This window comes from Mesoplodon densirostris, chromosome X (assembly GCF_025265405.1).
Source record: "Mesoplodon densirostris isolate mMesDen1 chromosome X, mMesDen1 primary haplotype, whole genome shotgun sequence".
NCBI classification, from domain to species: domain Eukaryota; kingdom Metazoa; phylum Chordata; class Mammalia; order Artiodactyla; family Ziphiidae; genus Mesoplodon; species Mesoplodon densirostris.
The window spans coordinates 95,738,904-95,753,324 of record NC_082681.1 but is presented as its reverse complement, the minus strand read 5'-3'; the positions used below and the strand labels follow the sequence as shown (position 1 = coordinate 95,753,324).

The window sequence follows — 14,421 nt, the reverse complement described above, 5'->3', positions numbered from 1 at the left end:
AATAGAGACAAAGGCTTCTGGGTAAGGGCTCCTGGGGAGAGGGGTGACTAACCAGTAAAGAGCTGGTACTCAATAAATTCAGGCTGAAAGAGACCCCTGGAGAGAGAGCTCTTGAGACAAGGGAAGGAACTTCCAAGCTTGGCAAGAGGAAGTTGCGAATGGCTCTTATATAGTAGGTGCTCAGTAAGTGTTTACTGGCTTAGATAGAAAAAAAGGCCCTTTGGGGTATAGACTTAAGATTGGGAGAGGGAATCCTAGTGATACTGAAGGGAGTGGGAAAAGGGTAACCCTTCTAAATTTGGTTCTAGATTCATTGAAGGAAAGGACCCTGGGGAGAGGCTTTATGATTGGCACAGGTTATCCTAGGAGTAAAGAAGGGGAATCTACTTCCTACGCACGACAGGTACTGCATACGTGCTCACTGGACCCACTGGAAGAAAGGCACTTTGGGGAGGAGGTGTGACTATAGAACACACAGAAGGCACTCCATCAATGCTCACAGGAGCTATTAGAGGAAAAGGCCTTCGGGGAAGGTGATTTAGAATCGAGCACCTGGCAGACAATGACTAAATGCTCACTGGATCCATTAAAAGAAAAGGCCTTTGGGGAAGGGGGTTGGCTAGAGATGGGCATATCATCACTGGATCCATTGAAGGAAAAGTCTTTGGGGGAAGGGGAATGGGGATACAGTAACTTGATTTATGTAAGCTTGATTCTCCATTCTTGGGAGGAAAGGCTTTTACGGAGAAGGCACAGAATCAGGCACACAGTGGGTGTGCCACAAATGCTCCAGGAGTGATTTTTTAAAAAGGTCTTTGGAAAGAAAGATTGAAACGGTGCACATAGTAAGTGCAGATATATGATCACTATTAATTGAAGGCAAAGGCCTTTATGGAGAAGGTCTAAGGTTGGGTCATGCAGATGGTGCTCAATATATACAGACTGAAGCCCCTGGAGGAAAAGGCATTGGGAAAAGGGTCTGGGGCGAGGTAAACAGCAGGCACTCAATAAATGCTTGCTGAATACACTGAAGGAAAGAGCCTTTAGAGAAGGCTCACACCTTTAGATCAGGCAGTTGATAAATGCTAAGTGGGTCCACCAAAGGAAAGGTCTTTGAAGAAGCAGCTTGAGAATAGGGGATAAGGGAGTTACTCAAATGAATGCTTTCTAGATCCGTTGTAGGAAAAGGATTTGGAGCAGAGAGTCTGAAGATGAGCCCCACACAGAAGGTTCAAAAATGCTCATACAACTCATTTGAGGAAAATATGTTTGAGGAAGGGGCTTGGGGGTGGGGCATACACCAGGCACTTAATAAATGCTTCCTAGATCCTTTGGAGAAATAGGTTCTTAGAGAGGGGGACTGAGTTGGGGCACACAGAAGGCATTCAATAAAGGCTCACAGGATCCATTAAAGGCAACGCTTTGGGCGAGAATCTGGGATGGGATACACAGCAGGCACTCAATCAATGTTTAGTGAATAGTTTAAAAGGTTTTTGAGGTGAGGGCTGGGGTGCGGGCACATAGCGCACTCTGGATACATGCTCACAAGATCAGAGAAGGCCTTAGGGCAAGGACCGAGGGGGACAAGACACATATCAAGCTCTCAACGAACGTTCACAAAATTCACGTAAGCCAAAGGCCTTGAGGAAGGGCCCCCAATGAGGCACACTCCAGGTACTTGATAAATGCTCACAAGATCCATTAGAGGACAAGACCTTTGGGCACGGGTTGGGGGTGCAGGGCACATCAGGCTCCTGATTGCTCACAGGATATACTGAAGTCAAGGCTTTTGGGAAGAAGGCACACAGCAGGCGCCCGATAACTGCTCCCTGTATGGATCTAGAGGGTCTGGGTGGGGGGAGGGGGGAGGCAAGGGCGGGGCACACATGAAGCGCTTCGCATAATAATTTAAAGGAAAAGGGTTTGGGCGAGGGGGCCAGGCACAGGGCACACAAGCGGCGCTCGATAATTGCTCATGATGGAACGATCTGGGGACCCAGAACCGCGGGGGGACGTCCGCAGCAGTGGCTTACCAGTCGGTGTGGGGCTCGTCGATTACCAGCAGCACCCTGGCGGCGGCGCCCCCACGGCCTGCGCCCCCAGAGCCGCCGCCCACTTGCTCGCTGAAGGTGGCGGCCGCGGCCGCCGTGGTCTGCTTGACCGCATTAGACAGCGACGAGAAGAAGCCACCGCCCCCCGAGGACCCGGGGCTAGGGGCAGCCGGAGAGGCCACGGGGGCTGCCGATGAGGCCCTCTCAGCAGTGGCGGTCGCAGGACCGGGCGTGGCTCCCGGGCTGGGGGCAGCGGGCGGCGGCGGGGGCGGCTGCGGGCGCTGCAGGTCTGTCATGTACCCATTTGGCAGATTGGCCATGAAGTTGCTGTCCGACAGGCGGCGCCGCAGGTAGTTCATGGCTGCGACGCGGGGCAGGGGGTCCTAGGAGCAGTCTGGTCAGGACCGCGGGGGCGGACCGCGCGGGGCCCAGGAGCACAGCTGTGCTCTCAGGCACGACGCGACTCTTCCGCTGCCCGCTGCAGACTGAGGCAGCGCTGAGTCGCCGCCGCCGCCGCAGCGCGGATGGTCGCGCCCGTGACCCCCTCTTTCGCGCCCCGCGTGGTGCAGTCCGGCTGGGCCGGTGGCGGCGCGGACGCGACCAAGGCGACTGGGAAGGGGAGTTTGCGGAGGAGCGGTGAGTGACGTCAGCGCGCCTTCAGGGCTGGGGTGGCGGTGGCGCGCGCCGGGAGGCGGGGGCGAAGGCACTGTCCGCGGTGCTGAAGGCGTCATTGCGCAAGCGCCACGCCGCATCCTGTCTCCCCTCCCCCGCCTCCGATTGGGGATGCGCAATTTGGGGAGTGGGGGTGGGGTGGGTGTTTGTCCGGAGGGTCCGGGTGGGTGCGTCAGGCAAGCCCCCCACCCCGCCTCATCCTGGTCTTCCCACGCACTCGCACTCACACGCAGGACCCTCCGCAGATACTCGGATTCCAGTGTTGATAATCACCACAGGAGGCATTTGCGGGGGGTGGGAACACCCGGAGACTCAAAAGTAGGGAAATAACCCCCTCACGGCGAGGGTTGGGGGTCACACGCACTACTCCACGAGATCGGTTTCCCACGTCCACATAGGCTCAGCTAGGCAGAGAGATGCATGCGTGGGTGGTGTAGACAGCATCAGACAGGGGGACGTGGACACTTGTGGGGAGTACATACCCTTGCGCTGGGGGGGGGGGGGGGCTGGAGGCACACAGGGAATGCCACATATGTGGAGAAACATAGACACACACAAAGTAAGGAAACATACGGAGGCATGTGCAGAGAGAGAACACGCCGATCCAGGTATCTATACAGACACACATAAGCCCAGGGTAACAGTCATAGACGTGCATGCATACATAAACGCAAATACGCCTACACACGCACACAGGCACCACTCGGACACACGGAGACCCAGGGAAACTCACATGAGCATGCGCACCCAGACAAAACACACCCACAGACAATCATGGACAAACCTAGATCTCCACACAGACACATTTCCTGAAGCTCTAGCCTTGATGTGTGTTCACTTCCCCACCTCACCTCACCCCCCTACACACACAGTTGGCCTATAGATCCCCATCCGTTTGCCCTGGACACAGTCAAAAACCACGATAACCATCTGGCATTGTCAGTGCCCAAGGCCATCTTTCCCTGCACCAGAGAACTTTCCACAGACAGAGGCAGACCCATCCTAGGGTATGCAAACTGTAGGTGCCAAATAGTGTTTGCCACATGAGCAAATGATCCTTGTAGGTTAGGCAGAGGTGGGCTGTGGAAGCTCCTGTAAGATCCTGACTACAATGAAAACACAAATCCATTTAAAAATAATCATTTGTTGACCGATTGTACCCAACCCTCACTACAATACTATGGGGCGGGTAATGGGATTTCCATTTTACAGATGGAATCCACGAACTCCAATTCATTCCCAAAGGGTCATGTTCACTTTGTGATCCATACATTTGTTTTTTTCTTTTACGAATGTGCCAGAAAGAGGTGTCAGTGTGGCTGGAACAAAGTGAGTGAGGGAGATTGTGGCAGGAGATGGGGTCAGAGAGGTTAGCAGGGACCAGATGGAGCAGGGCCTTGTGGGCCATGGTGAGCGATAATGGTGGACCAAGTGAGGTGGAAGGAGATACGGCAAGAAGTAGGCAGATGTGGAGTCCCTTGTGCCATCAGGATTTTCAAGTGAATCATCCACTTATTCATTTGTACATTCTTCATTCATTAAATCTTTGGCCTGTTTAAACAAGGTCATGGTGTGAGGTCTGGAGTCAGAGAGCCTGGGTTCAAACTGGGCCTCCACTATACTCTTGAGAAAGTAACTTACCGGCCTCTGAAACTTGGCTTCCTCATCTGTAAAAATGATCACCCAACCCGACTCTAAGAGGGTGGGGGTGGGGGAGTGCTGTGACTTCTGCCAGGAATGTCCTTTCCTTCTCTCTCTCTCAAGGATCATCTTTGGCCTAGTTCTCCAGGAAGTCCCCTCTTCCCTTAGGCTCTCGCAGTCCACTATCTCTGTTCCCTCCTCCATCGCAGCCAGCTTCAGTCCACCTGCAGGCCTCTGCTTTGGCCATTCCTTCCCCCTCTCATGGATGCCCTCTCTGGCATCCCATATCCCAGTGTTCCCCAAATGGGGAACTCTCCAGAAATTGGGTATCTCCCAACATTTTTTTTTTTTTTTTTTTTTTTTTTTGCGGTACGTGGGCCTCTCACTGCTGTGGCCTCTCCCGTTGCGGAGCACAGGCTCCGGATGCACAGGCTCAGCGGCCATGGCTCACGGGCCCAGCCGCTCCGCGGCATGTGGGATCCTCCCAGACCGGGGCACGAACCCGTGTCCCCTGCATCGGCAGGCGGACTCTCAACCACTGCGCCACCAGGGAAGCCCTCTCCCAACACTTTGAAGTATGTGCTCCCCAGTTTTTGCTCAGTAACACAAGCAAACAAGCTCTGCTGGGCCCGTGGTGCCCTGTCTGGGGGATGGGAGCAGCTGCAGGTCTACAGATCTTTCTGGCTCCTCTGAGAGTGAGAAGTTGGGCTCCTTAGGAATCTGTCTCCAGTCTACCTCTTCCCAGTAGCCCCATTGCCAGGTTCCTAGTACTCATGTCCCCCAATGTCATTCCCTTTCTCCAGGTGGCTCATTTTCCAGAAATTAATTTTTTTGTAGACTGTTTTGCAGAAGAACGAAGATTCCCCCGACCCTCACCCCAGGAGTGTCTCAACTCCCTGAGGCAGAGGTAAGGTTCCTCTGTACTGGCTTCATCTTCTCCAACAGGAAGGCACATACAGAAGGGGCTCCAAGAATGTGCTTCTTTGTTGTGCATTGGTGAGCAGTGACTCTGAAACACACACACTTGACATATGTTCGTAATCAGTATTGTACCCATGTTTATAACTCACACATACATATTCATGCCACTTTCATGAGCATGCATACACACCCACACTCTTATAACTTACACATTGTTATGTGCACACGGTTGTAACTTCACACACACTCCACATACACTCAATACATCCTTAATTCCTGCACAGACCCATAGGTCTGCATATCACACATTCACAGAGATATGTGCCTCATAACGCACACATATTTTTCTCATACCCTGGCAGTAGCACCGGAACCTCTCTCACTTAGGCTCATTCCTTCCAAGATAACCGAATATCCATCGATTTCATCTTCACCCCAATCCATCAATTGACCCATTTTACACAAGGGAAAATTGACCCAGAGAAGTGAGCACCCTGACCGTCTCCGGGTGCCACAGATTTCCCATCCGAAGCCTCCCACACAGAGGTGCCCCTCCACTCACAGGACAAAGTCCTAAACTCTGCTCCTGACATGGTGTTTCAAAAATGTCCAGCCCACTACCTACCTGAGCCTGTTTCCTCCTTGGTAAAATGAGGATAATAATATTAACCTCATATGTTCATTGTGGATTAAATGAATTCATGCTATGGAAAGTCTTAAAACACTACCAGGCACACAGCCTGGGTTTGTTCCCTTCACTGTGGAGACACATACGGCTCTGACTCTTCTTCCCCATCCCCCATGATGTCCAGCGCTATTGTTAGTATACAGTAGGCGTTGGTAAGTGTTGAATAAAATGTTCGAATGAAAGGATCACCCATTCTAGTCTGTTCCCTTGCTTAGATGTCCTCCCCTTCTACCAGCCCTCCTCCACCCGATGCCCAGACTTAGCTCTAGTATACAGTAGATGCTAATAAGTGTTGAATGAATGAACAAACGCTAAAGGAATGTGTCTGAGTGTCTTGGGGGGCTCCTCCTGGCAGATGCTGACTCTAGCTTCTCTTTGCCCCTGTCCCGGCTCAAAGCACCTCGTAGGCACTTCCTCGGTCCGCCCCCCGCCTCGCGGGAGCTATTTGTCGCCGCTAATTGCAGCGTTGGAGCTGGGCTGTTGGGAGTGGGTGGGTGCAGGTGTTCGCTCCGTGCGGCGCCAACCCCTGCCAGGCCTCATTGCCGGATGACGCGGAATCCGCCAGCGGAGGGAGCTTTAGGAGCGGGGAGATGGAAAACAAGCACTCCGACCAATCAGAAAGTGCCTGCCAGGGAGGGTAGCCAATCAGGAAGCCCGTAATTCGTAAATCGGGACTCTGCAGAGGGACGTGCTAGGGGACCCGGGGCACTGCGGGGAAGTGGGGCAGACATCAGGGCTACAGCAGGAACGGACACTCGTCTTCACTCCTGTCACCCCGTGGCCACGGTGGAAAATACTGTTTTCCACCACAGGCCACTGCGACTTTGCCTGTGCTGCGCTCTTTGGCCTAAAAGATGCCATGGCCCCACTCCTGGGGAAGAGGCTGGTTTATTGAAGTCTGAGAGGTCAGGGGGTCCGAGTGGAAGAGAGAGATGTTAGAGCTTCTCATCCTCAGGGTTCTTCGCAGGGAGGCGCGTGTAGACATGGCCGTTTCTCCTCCACCACCACCTTCTGCCCTTGCAGCACATCGCACGATACCAACGGCTTCCCCCAAAAGGTCACATTCTTCTCACCCTGACCTTCGACCATGGTAACGGTGGGCCTGGTGCGTTAGGGGCGGGGGATGAAGGCGAGAAGCTCAGAGAAGGCAAGAATGCATTCAACAAACTCTTACTGAGTGCCTACTGTGTGCCCAACACTATTTATTTTTAACCTGTGAGATATTGGGCAATTTCTTTATCTCCCGTGTACCCCAGTTTTCTTCATCTGAAAAATGGGAATACTAGGAATACCCACCTCACTGGGCTGAGTAAGGATAAATGAGTTGATTCAGGTAAAGTGCTCAGAGTCATGTCGGGTACACAATAAGTGCTCAATAAGTTCTGTGTGTCTGCAACTGTTGTTGCCAAAAAGGCCTTAGCGTGCTTTGGGGCATGGGTGACTGAGGGAATGAGAAGGTGAATGGAGGCATGAGTGACTGAATGAGCAAGTCAAAGCTTGGGTAACTCAGGGGCTAGAGCACATGGACACAGGAAGGACGGAGTGAATGGGAGAATGGCTGAGTGACTGAATGAGTCACTGAAGGGCACGGAGGCTACTGATTCTCCCCTCAACATCCTCTTTCTCAGCTGCTTCTTTAGTTTCTCCCCTCTTCCTACAGCTGGGAGATGGCACTCGGCCAGACAGGCACCTATGGACCCAGTGGTGGAAGCCCTGGTTGGGAGTGGCCAACTCTCCCACCCTGACTGCTGACATATCAATATCAAGACCCCTTCCAAGGCACACTGCCCCCTCACTCACGAGAATTTGGGGAGCGTGGCCTTGCAGAGGCGCTGGCGGGTGCGGATGGGGTTGGGTCCACACGGAGGCATGCACAGCCCCCAGGTACTCCACTCCGACCAGGAGCCTTTCCCTGCCAGGAGGGGAGGGGTTCCCGAGTCAGAATTAGAGGTCTTGGTGGGGTGATGAGAGAGAGGCTGCAGGGACACGCGGTGTGCGGCAGAGAGTCAGAAAGCCCCTGTCCCTGCACGGGCTGCCGCACCCTCACAGCATGGTCTCTGGGGCCACTTACAGAAGCAGCGCTGGATGTTGTAGCAGTGCCGGATATCCTGTTGTTCCCCGCGACATCGCTGTCCGTCAAACTTGCGGCCCTTGCAGAGCCTGGAGCGGGTCTGCTGGCCTGGGATCTCCTGGCAGTTGATGTGTTTTATGCTCCGGCGGATGCAGATGCTCCACTCCCCCCAGAGCTCCCACTGTCCGTTCACTGCAGAGACAGGGGCAGCTGGGCTTGCACCAAAGAAAGGAGCCAGTAAGGGGCTTCAGAGGGAGGAATGGGGGCTGGGAGACGGGGGTGGGAATGATCAGATGTGGGAAAGGGGGATCAGAGTTGGAACCAAGGCATCGGAGCCAGGAATGGAGGAATTAGAGACAGGAACAAGGCATTAACAGAGGAAACTGGGCAGCAGAGATGGGTGGGGGGGCTTATGCATGGAAATGGTGCATCTTGGGGTACTGACCAGGGCAGTGCACAGCCGTGTTGCAGATGTGGGTCCGGGTGGCATCACCGACACAGAAGGGGCCCCCGTGCTGGGGCACGGGGTGATCACATGTCCGTTGTTCCCGGGTCTGACCCAGGCCGCAGGTCACAGGGCAGGGGCTCACAGAACCCCATGGCCCCCAGCCACCAGCCACTGTTGGGGGAGACAGGAGTGAGGAGAAAGGCCACCTCAATCGCCCCCCTCAGCCCCTAGACCCTTGAGACGGACTGCCCCCAAACGAAGAGCTCCATGGTCACATGGTCTCAGATCGCTGTCCCTTGAAATGGCAGAGCATCTGTGCCTAAATAAAGAGCAGAGTGTTAGAGGTCTCATCCCTGAGTACCTGGGCAGGGTGGCAGGCCGGTGCAGGCCCGCTGCTCAGAGGATGACCCTGGGCAGGGATTCCCGGGAGGCTGCGTGGAGGGCTCAGGTGCAGAGCATGTGCGGCTTCGTCTCTCCTCAGATGCCTTGGGTCCATTGTGGCAGGTGCCTGAGCAGGGGCCCCAGGGGCCCCAAGCAGCCCAGGCCCCGTGTGCTGTGATGGGGTGGGGGTGGGGAGATGCCGAGTGTGGTCATGCATGCTGAAGGCCTCCCGCCCTGGAAGTTCCCTGCTGTAACCCCCAGACCCACCCTGGGTGCCCACATCATTGCCCTGTGGTTGCCCTCACTCACTGGGGCAGACCTGTTTGGTGTCACAGGCCTCTGACTCCTGTGCCTCTCCTGGGCAGTGGCCCCCACACTTGGGGGTGGGGCGATCACATGCTCGACGACGAATCCGGGTCCCTTTAGAGCAGGTGACAGAGCAAGATGCCCAGGGCCCCCAGTTGGACCAACCGCCCATCTCTGTGGGAGAGAAAAGAGGGGGACAAGATGGAGGTGGTGGTGTCATTCAGGGGTCCAGGCTTCCTCATGTATCCCACATCAGCTAATCCTGTGCCCGTTGTTTCTGACACACCTGGCCCACCATCATTGCTCATCTGGACTAGTGCAGTAGCCTTCACAGTGGTCCCTTTGCTTCACTACTCACCACATACGGTCTGTCGTCCCGACAGCGAGAGGGATCTGTCACAACCCAAGTCAGATCATGTTTTTCCTCCATCACTACATCACTCAGAGTAAAAGCCAACATCCTCACTGTGGCCCACAGGGATCAGTCCCCCTCTGACCTCCCCTGCCACCACTCTCCTCCAGCCACGCCGGCCTCCTCCTCGACCTCACAAACATGAAGCACACTCCCCCCCTCAGGGCTTCTGCCCTGATAGTTCCCAGTGCCGGGTAACTGACAGTGCTCGCCCGCCTTGCTGCTCCTCCTCACCAGGACAGCACGGCTTGTCCTCACACGCCTGCAGCTGCCACTGGGGGGTCCCAGGCTCCACCTTCTCGGGGCATTGCCCGCCCCAGCCTATGCAGCGCCGGTGCCGCAGCTGGGAGCCCTCTGTGCAGGTCACTGAGCAGGGGGCCCACTCGGACCACGCTGACCATTGTGGGAGCCTGAAGAGAGAAGCACATGTCCCATCCTGGCACGCTCTGACAAGGATGGTGTATGGGACCACAGAGTGTGGGTAGGCACAGACAGGGGTGCTGGATAAACGTATGTGGAATGGAGTGATGAGAGTATCTACCTCTTAGTGATGTTGGGGAGGAGGTGGGCACACAGCAAATACCTAAATATCATTTACCTTCACGATCAGGAACCTGGAGTTACCCTTTGAAGTCCCCCAAGGACAGTGCCAGGCACGCGGTAACCAAGTGCAAGGACTAGGGGACCAGAACTGCTGTCAGAGGCCTATCAGGCCACAGCCATGCACGGTAGCAGGCAAACAGGAAGTGCATAATAAATAGGAGCCATCATCCCAATGAGCTCAGAGACCCCATCAGAAATACCCCAGATCCAAGCCCCTGAACAGCATAACGCTAAACAGATGGGACCTGTTGAGACTAGGGGCCCAGAGCTGCCTTCAAAAATCCCCAAGCTCCCCATCCCCATGGTGTATCTGGGATATACATAGTAAAGAGTTAGAAAATATGTCTGACATACAGAGAGGGCTCAGTACACGTAAGCTGGCATCACGATTAGGAGACTGGAGATACCCTCAGAAATCCCCTGGCTACCCGCAACCTCTGCAATGCATCTGGTATGCTGGAAGTGCTCAATGAATATGAAGTGTCGTTATAATTAGGGACCTGCAGCTGCCCTCAGAATTGCCCAAACTCTCCCCCTCCAGAAATGTGTCTGTATACAGTAAGTGCTCCGTATGAGCTGTCATCACCATCTGGGGACTTGAGCTACCTTCAGAAATACCTGAGCTGCACCCCACCCACAATGCTTCTGGTATGCAGGAAGCGCTCAATACATGTAAGCCATGGCAGTTCTCAACTCGGGATGATTTTTACCTGTCTGGAGACATTTTAGTTGTTGCAAGTTGCTACTGGCATCTAGTGGGAGGCCAGGGATGCTACAAAACATCCTGCAATGCACAGGTCAGCCCTCACAACAAAGAATTTTCTGGCCCCAAATGTCCACAGAGCCGAGGCTGAGAGACCCGGAGCCATGGTCACGATCAGGGCCTTGGAGCCACGCTTGAGAATCTCAGAGAAGGCCAGAGCCCAAGTTCTGGGTTGCCCCGCAGACAGTCCTTTCTGCCCCCCTCAAACCCCAGGCTCCCCCTAACCTGCACGCCATACAGAGCTTGCTGCCGGGCTCCTGGAAGGCGTAGTCAGCATTAAGACAGCAGTCTTCCGTGCTGACACCTCCCCCAAGGAGGCCCTTGCACTTGCCCGTGGATTCTTCATACTGGGTGAAGCAGAGTACAGGGTCTGAGCCTGTAACGGGGCGGGGGAGCACGGTCAGGGGTGTGGGGGGGCCCAGGCACCCCTGGGGGCCAGCCGGGCCCCCACCCACTCACCTGTGGCTGGCGGGATGAGCAACGGCAGCGGCAGCAGTAGCAGCAGTAACAGATGGGCCTGCCCTCGGGTGGGCATGTTGGGCACTGTACTGCAGTCCCGCCACAAAGGAGGCCCGGCTTTATGTGGGCTGATCTGTTCCTAGAGTCAGTGGGAAAGAGGAACCAGGGGCAGGAGGAACTAGGAGGGTGAAGGTTAGCGGGGGGTGATAGGGGATGGCGGGGAGGGGAGGGTATCGTGCAGGTCTCTTCAGCTCCGACCTCTCCCTTGCCACCTCTGTCCCTGAGCTTCCTCTTCTCCTCTCTCCTCCCTACTTCCTGCCTCACGCTGGGTCCTGTTTTGTTTGTCACTGTGTCCCCAGCACCCCAGGCCCCGCCCAGCAGCCCAGTGGCACTCAATCAATGCTCTTTGGACAAATTCTCACTGAGGGGGAAGTGGAGCCTGGAAGTTGGAAGCAAGATTGAACTCCCTCGCTGTGACCTTGAGCAAGTCACTTGAACCTCTGAGCCTCAGTTTCTCCACCTGTAAAATGCACGCCCTCTACCACAATGACAGGGCCAACCTCATGGGGGGGTGTTGAACAAGGGTGAAGTGAGCGTGGCATGCTCAGCGTGTCCCTCATGGGGTGGAGCGGGCATCGAGGTAACTACTTCGTCCTCCATCCTGACTTCACCACCACCCTCCGCTTTCCTAAAAGTGAGGTTCTTTGTGGTCAGCAATGTGGAGGGGAGGTCAGCACAAGGGAAGTGAGAAGGGGAAGTGGCAAGGGTATGGGGAGAATTCAGGAGCACTGAACTGGGTATATCCACTGCCCCAGGGGCCAGCTGGGGACACCCTCAGGGCCCGAAGAGGGGGATAGTTGGCTTGGCCATGTTCCATCAAGTATCTTGGGTAGGTAATACCTGCCACCCCGCCCCACCCCATACACAGCCTACATCGTAGGGCATGTTGCGAAGATTGGGAGTTAAGATTTTTAAAAGTCCTTAGCCCAGTGCCTGGCATACAGCAGGTGCTGTTTGTTAAATACACTGATGCAACATCTACTGAGCAACTATTGGGTGCCAGTTGTTCTGGGCATTGGCTGGAACAGACAAGACAGCCCTAAATCCTGGCCCTCAAGGGATTTATGCTCTAAAAGAGGCAGACAATAAATGTCACCTCCCTCACAGAAGCCTTCCTCAGCTTTTTGTAGGGCACCTCTCATTCTCTAGCCCAGTGGCTCTCAAACCTGTATGTGTATCAGAATCATCTGGAAGGTTTGTTGAATCCAGATTGCCAGGCCCCACCCCAGATTCTGATTCTGTAGGTCCGGGGTGGGGCTCAAGAATGTGAATTTCTGGGCTTCCCTTGTGGCACAGTGGTTGAGAGTCCGCCTGCCGATGCAGGGGACACAGGTTCGTGCCCCGGTCTGGAAAGATCCCACATGCCGTGGAGCGGCTGGGCCCGTGAGCCATGGCCGCTGAGCCTGCGCGTCCAGAGCCTGTGCTCCGCAACGGGAGAGGCCACAACGGTGAGAGGCCCGTGTACCGCAAAAAAAAAAAAAAAAGAATGTGAATTTCTCACAACGTCCCAGGTGACACTGATCCTGCTGGTCAGGGACCACACTTTAAGATCCATCATTCTAGTTCCTGACCCTTTACTTTTCTTTGTGGATCTCATGTAGAAAAATTTTTCTTCATAATCCTTCTCTTAATCATTAGTTCCAATGCAGCCCACTTTCCATGCTTCACAGAGCCTTTTTTTTTAAAAAAGTAAGTCCTAATGAGTGAAACTCCAGAGCCTGCTTTAAAAACAGGAATCTTTTTAATCAACAAAAAGGAGTCTAAGAATTAGGAAGGCAATGTCTCATTTCGCCTGCATCCAAGGAGGAACACCATTCTGCAAATTAAAACAAGGTTGAAGGATTTGATTTGGTCAGGCATTAAAACAGAACTTCCTCAAGAATACTGGTCTTGCTTTACGAGTGATAAGGTGTGTTGACATTCGTATCGGTTACAGATGTACTGTTTCCTGATAACATAAGCCTGTCTTTGAAAGTGTGCTTTGAACCGAGGGGTCTTGTTATGCTTCTAGGACTTCAGACATCAGTGCTGTTATCCTATGAAAACAAACTCCCCAAGAAACCTGTAATTCTGGTTGGCTGCTTTATCTAATCACCTGTTGCCCTGGTAATAATGTTATAATCGATACTTCCTTTGTTCCTAAACTGTATACCTACTCACTGGATTCCCTTGGGAAGAGGACGGTCACCACTTTCATCTTCTCCTACACGTTTGGGCAATAAAATGACTGCAGATTTCTTATTTAAACAAAGACTGAGTCTTATCTCGTGTAATCACTGCAACACCACCTAATATGATGTATTTGTCTGTTGTCCTCACTAAAATGCCAGCTCCATAAAGGCAGGGATTTGTGTCTGGTTTGTTAACTGCTGTGTCTGGAGGTCCTGGATGGGCACCAGCAAACAGTAGGTGCTCAATAAACCTCTGCTGAATGAGTAAATAAATGCAATAAACAGAGGTCTAAAGATTCTGATAAGCGTGAAGATGAATAATCTGGATTGGAGGTAAAAATGCGAGCATCACGGCAGGGAGAAGTAGTGCCTCAAGTGCCGGGACTGGACCAGACCACCTGGAGAGGGCTTGGCTCATGAGAAGAGGGAAGGGAAGCCCGGGCAAAGCCCCGGCGAACTCCAGCATTTCACGTTTTGGAGAACTGGGCGAAGCCAGCCCAGGGGCCTGAGGAGGAAGAGGACAGATGGAAGAGGGCTTTCCCCTAGGCCTGGCACATTCCATCCATGGGCTCTCACACACGAATTCAGCCTCAGTCATTTTTTCTTTTTTTTACATATTTACACACACACTTCTGAATTTACAGTCTCTACTATAGTCTCTTACAAACAAGCTTACATACATACTCAAACGCACAGCCTCTCCCAGCCACTCAGGGAGTCGTTTACTGTCATTGGCCCCCAGTCTTACTATGGTCTCCTTCGGCCAAGACCACA

At 53.8% G+C, this 14,421-nt stretch overlaps 2 protein-coding genes across 3 annotated transcripts in view; both read right to left on the bottom strand.

Moving 5' to 3' along the window:
• The window catches only part of SYN1 (synapsin I), a 43,533-nt gene extending 41,017 nt beyond the window's left edge, over positions 1–2,516 (bottom strand). For both annotated transcript variants that reach the window (XM_060088130.1, XM_060088131.1), the window contains exon 1: positions 2,034–2,516. In XM_060088130.1, coding sequence (XP_059944113.1) covers positions 2,034–2,410 — 377 coding nt within the window. In that variant the 5' untranslated portion in view covers positions 2,411–2,516. The remainder of the gene's footprint in view (positions 1–2,033) is intronic.
• Positions 2,517–6,924: 4,408 nt separating this feature from the next.
• On the bottom strand, positions 6,925–11,492 carry CFP (complement factor properdin). The gene is made up of 9 exons (XM_060087753.1): positions 11,417–11,492; positions 11,183–11,333; positions 9,826–10,001; positions 9,183–9,353; positions 8,854–9,045; positions 8,490–8,663; positions 8,045–8,236; positions 7,774–7,885; positions 6,925–7,075 (listed from the first exon to the last, which is right to left on the bottom strand). Exons 1-9 carry the CDS (start codon positions 11,490–11,492, stop codon positions 6,925–6,927), a joined length of 1,395 nt encoding a protein of 464 aa, XP_059943736.1.
• Positions 11,493–14,421: the final 2,929 nt, after the last annotated feature.

What these genes read in the sequence shown, in the direction of transcription:
- CFP (XM_060087753.1), bottom strand. Translation starts at nt 11,492, where the DNA reads ATGCCCACCCGAGGGCAGGCCCATCTGTTACTGCTGCTACTGCTGCCG. An exon ending in AAGCTCTGTATGGCGTGCAG is followed by an intron (nt 10,002 to 11,182) that starts GTTAGGGGGAGC and finishes TTCTCTCTTCAG; the next exon opens with GCTCCCACAATGGTCAGCGT. An exon ending in CACGGCTGTGCACTGCCCTG is followed by an intron (nt 8,237 to 8,489) that starts GTCAGTACCCCA and finishes CTGTCTCTGCAG; the next exon opens with TGAACGGACAGTGGGAGCTC.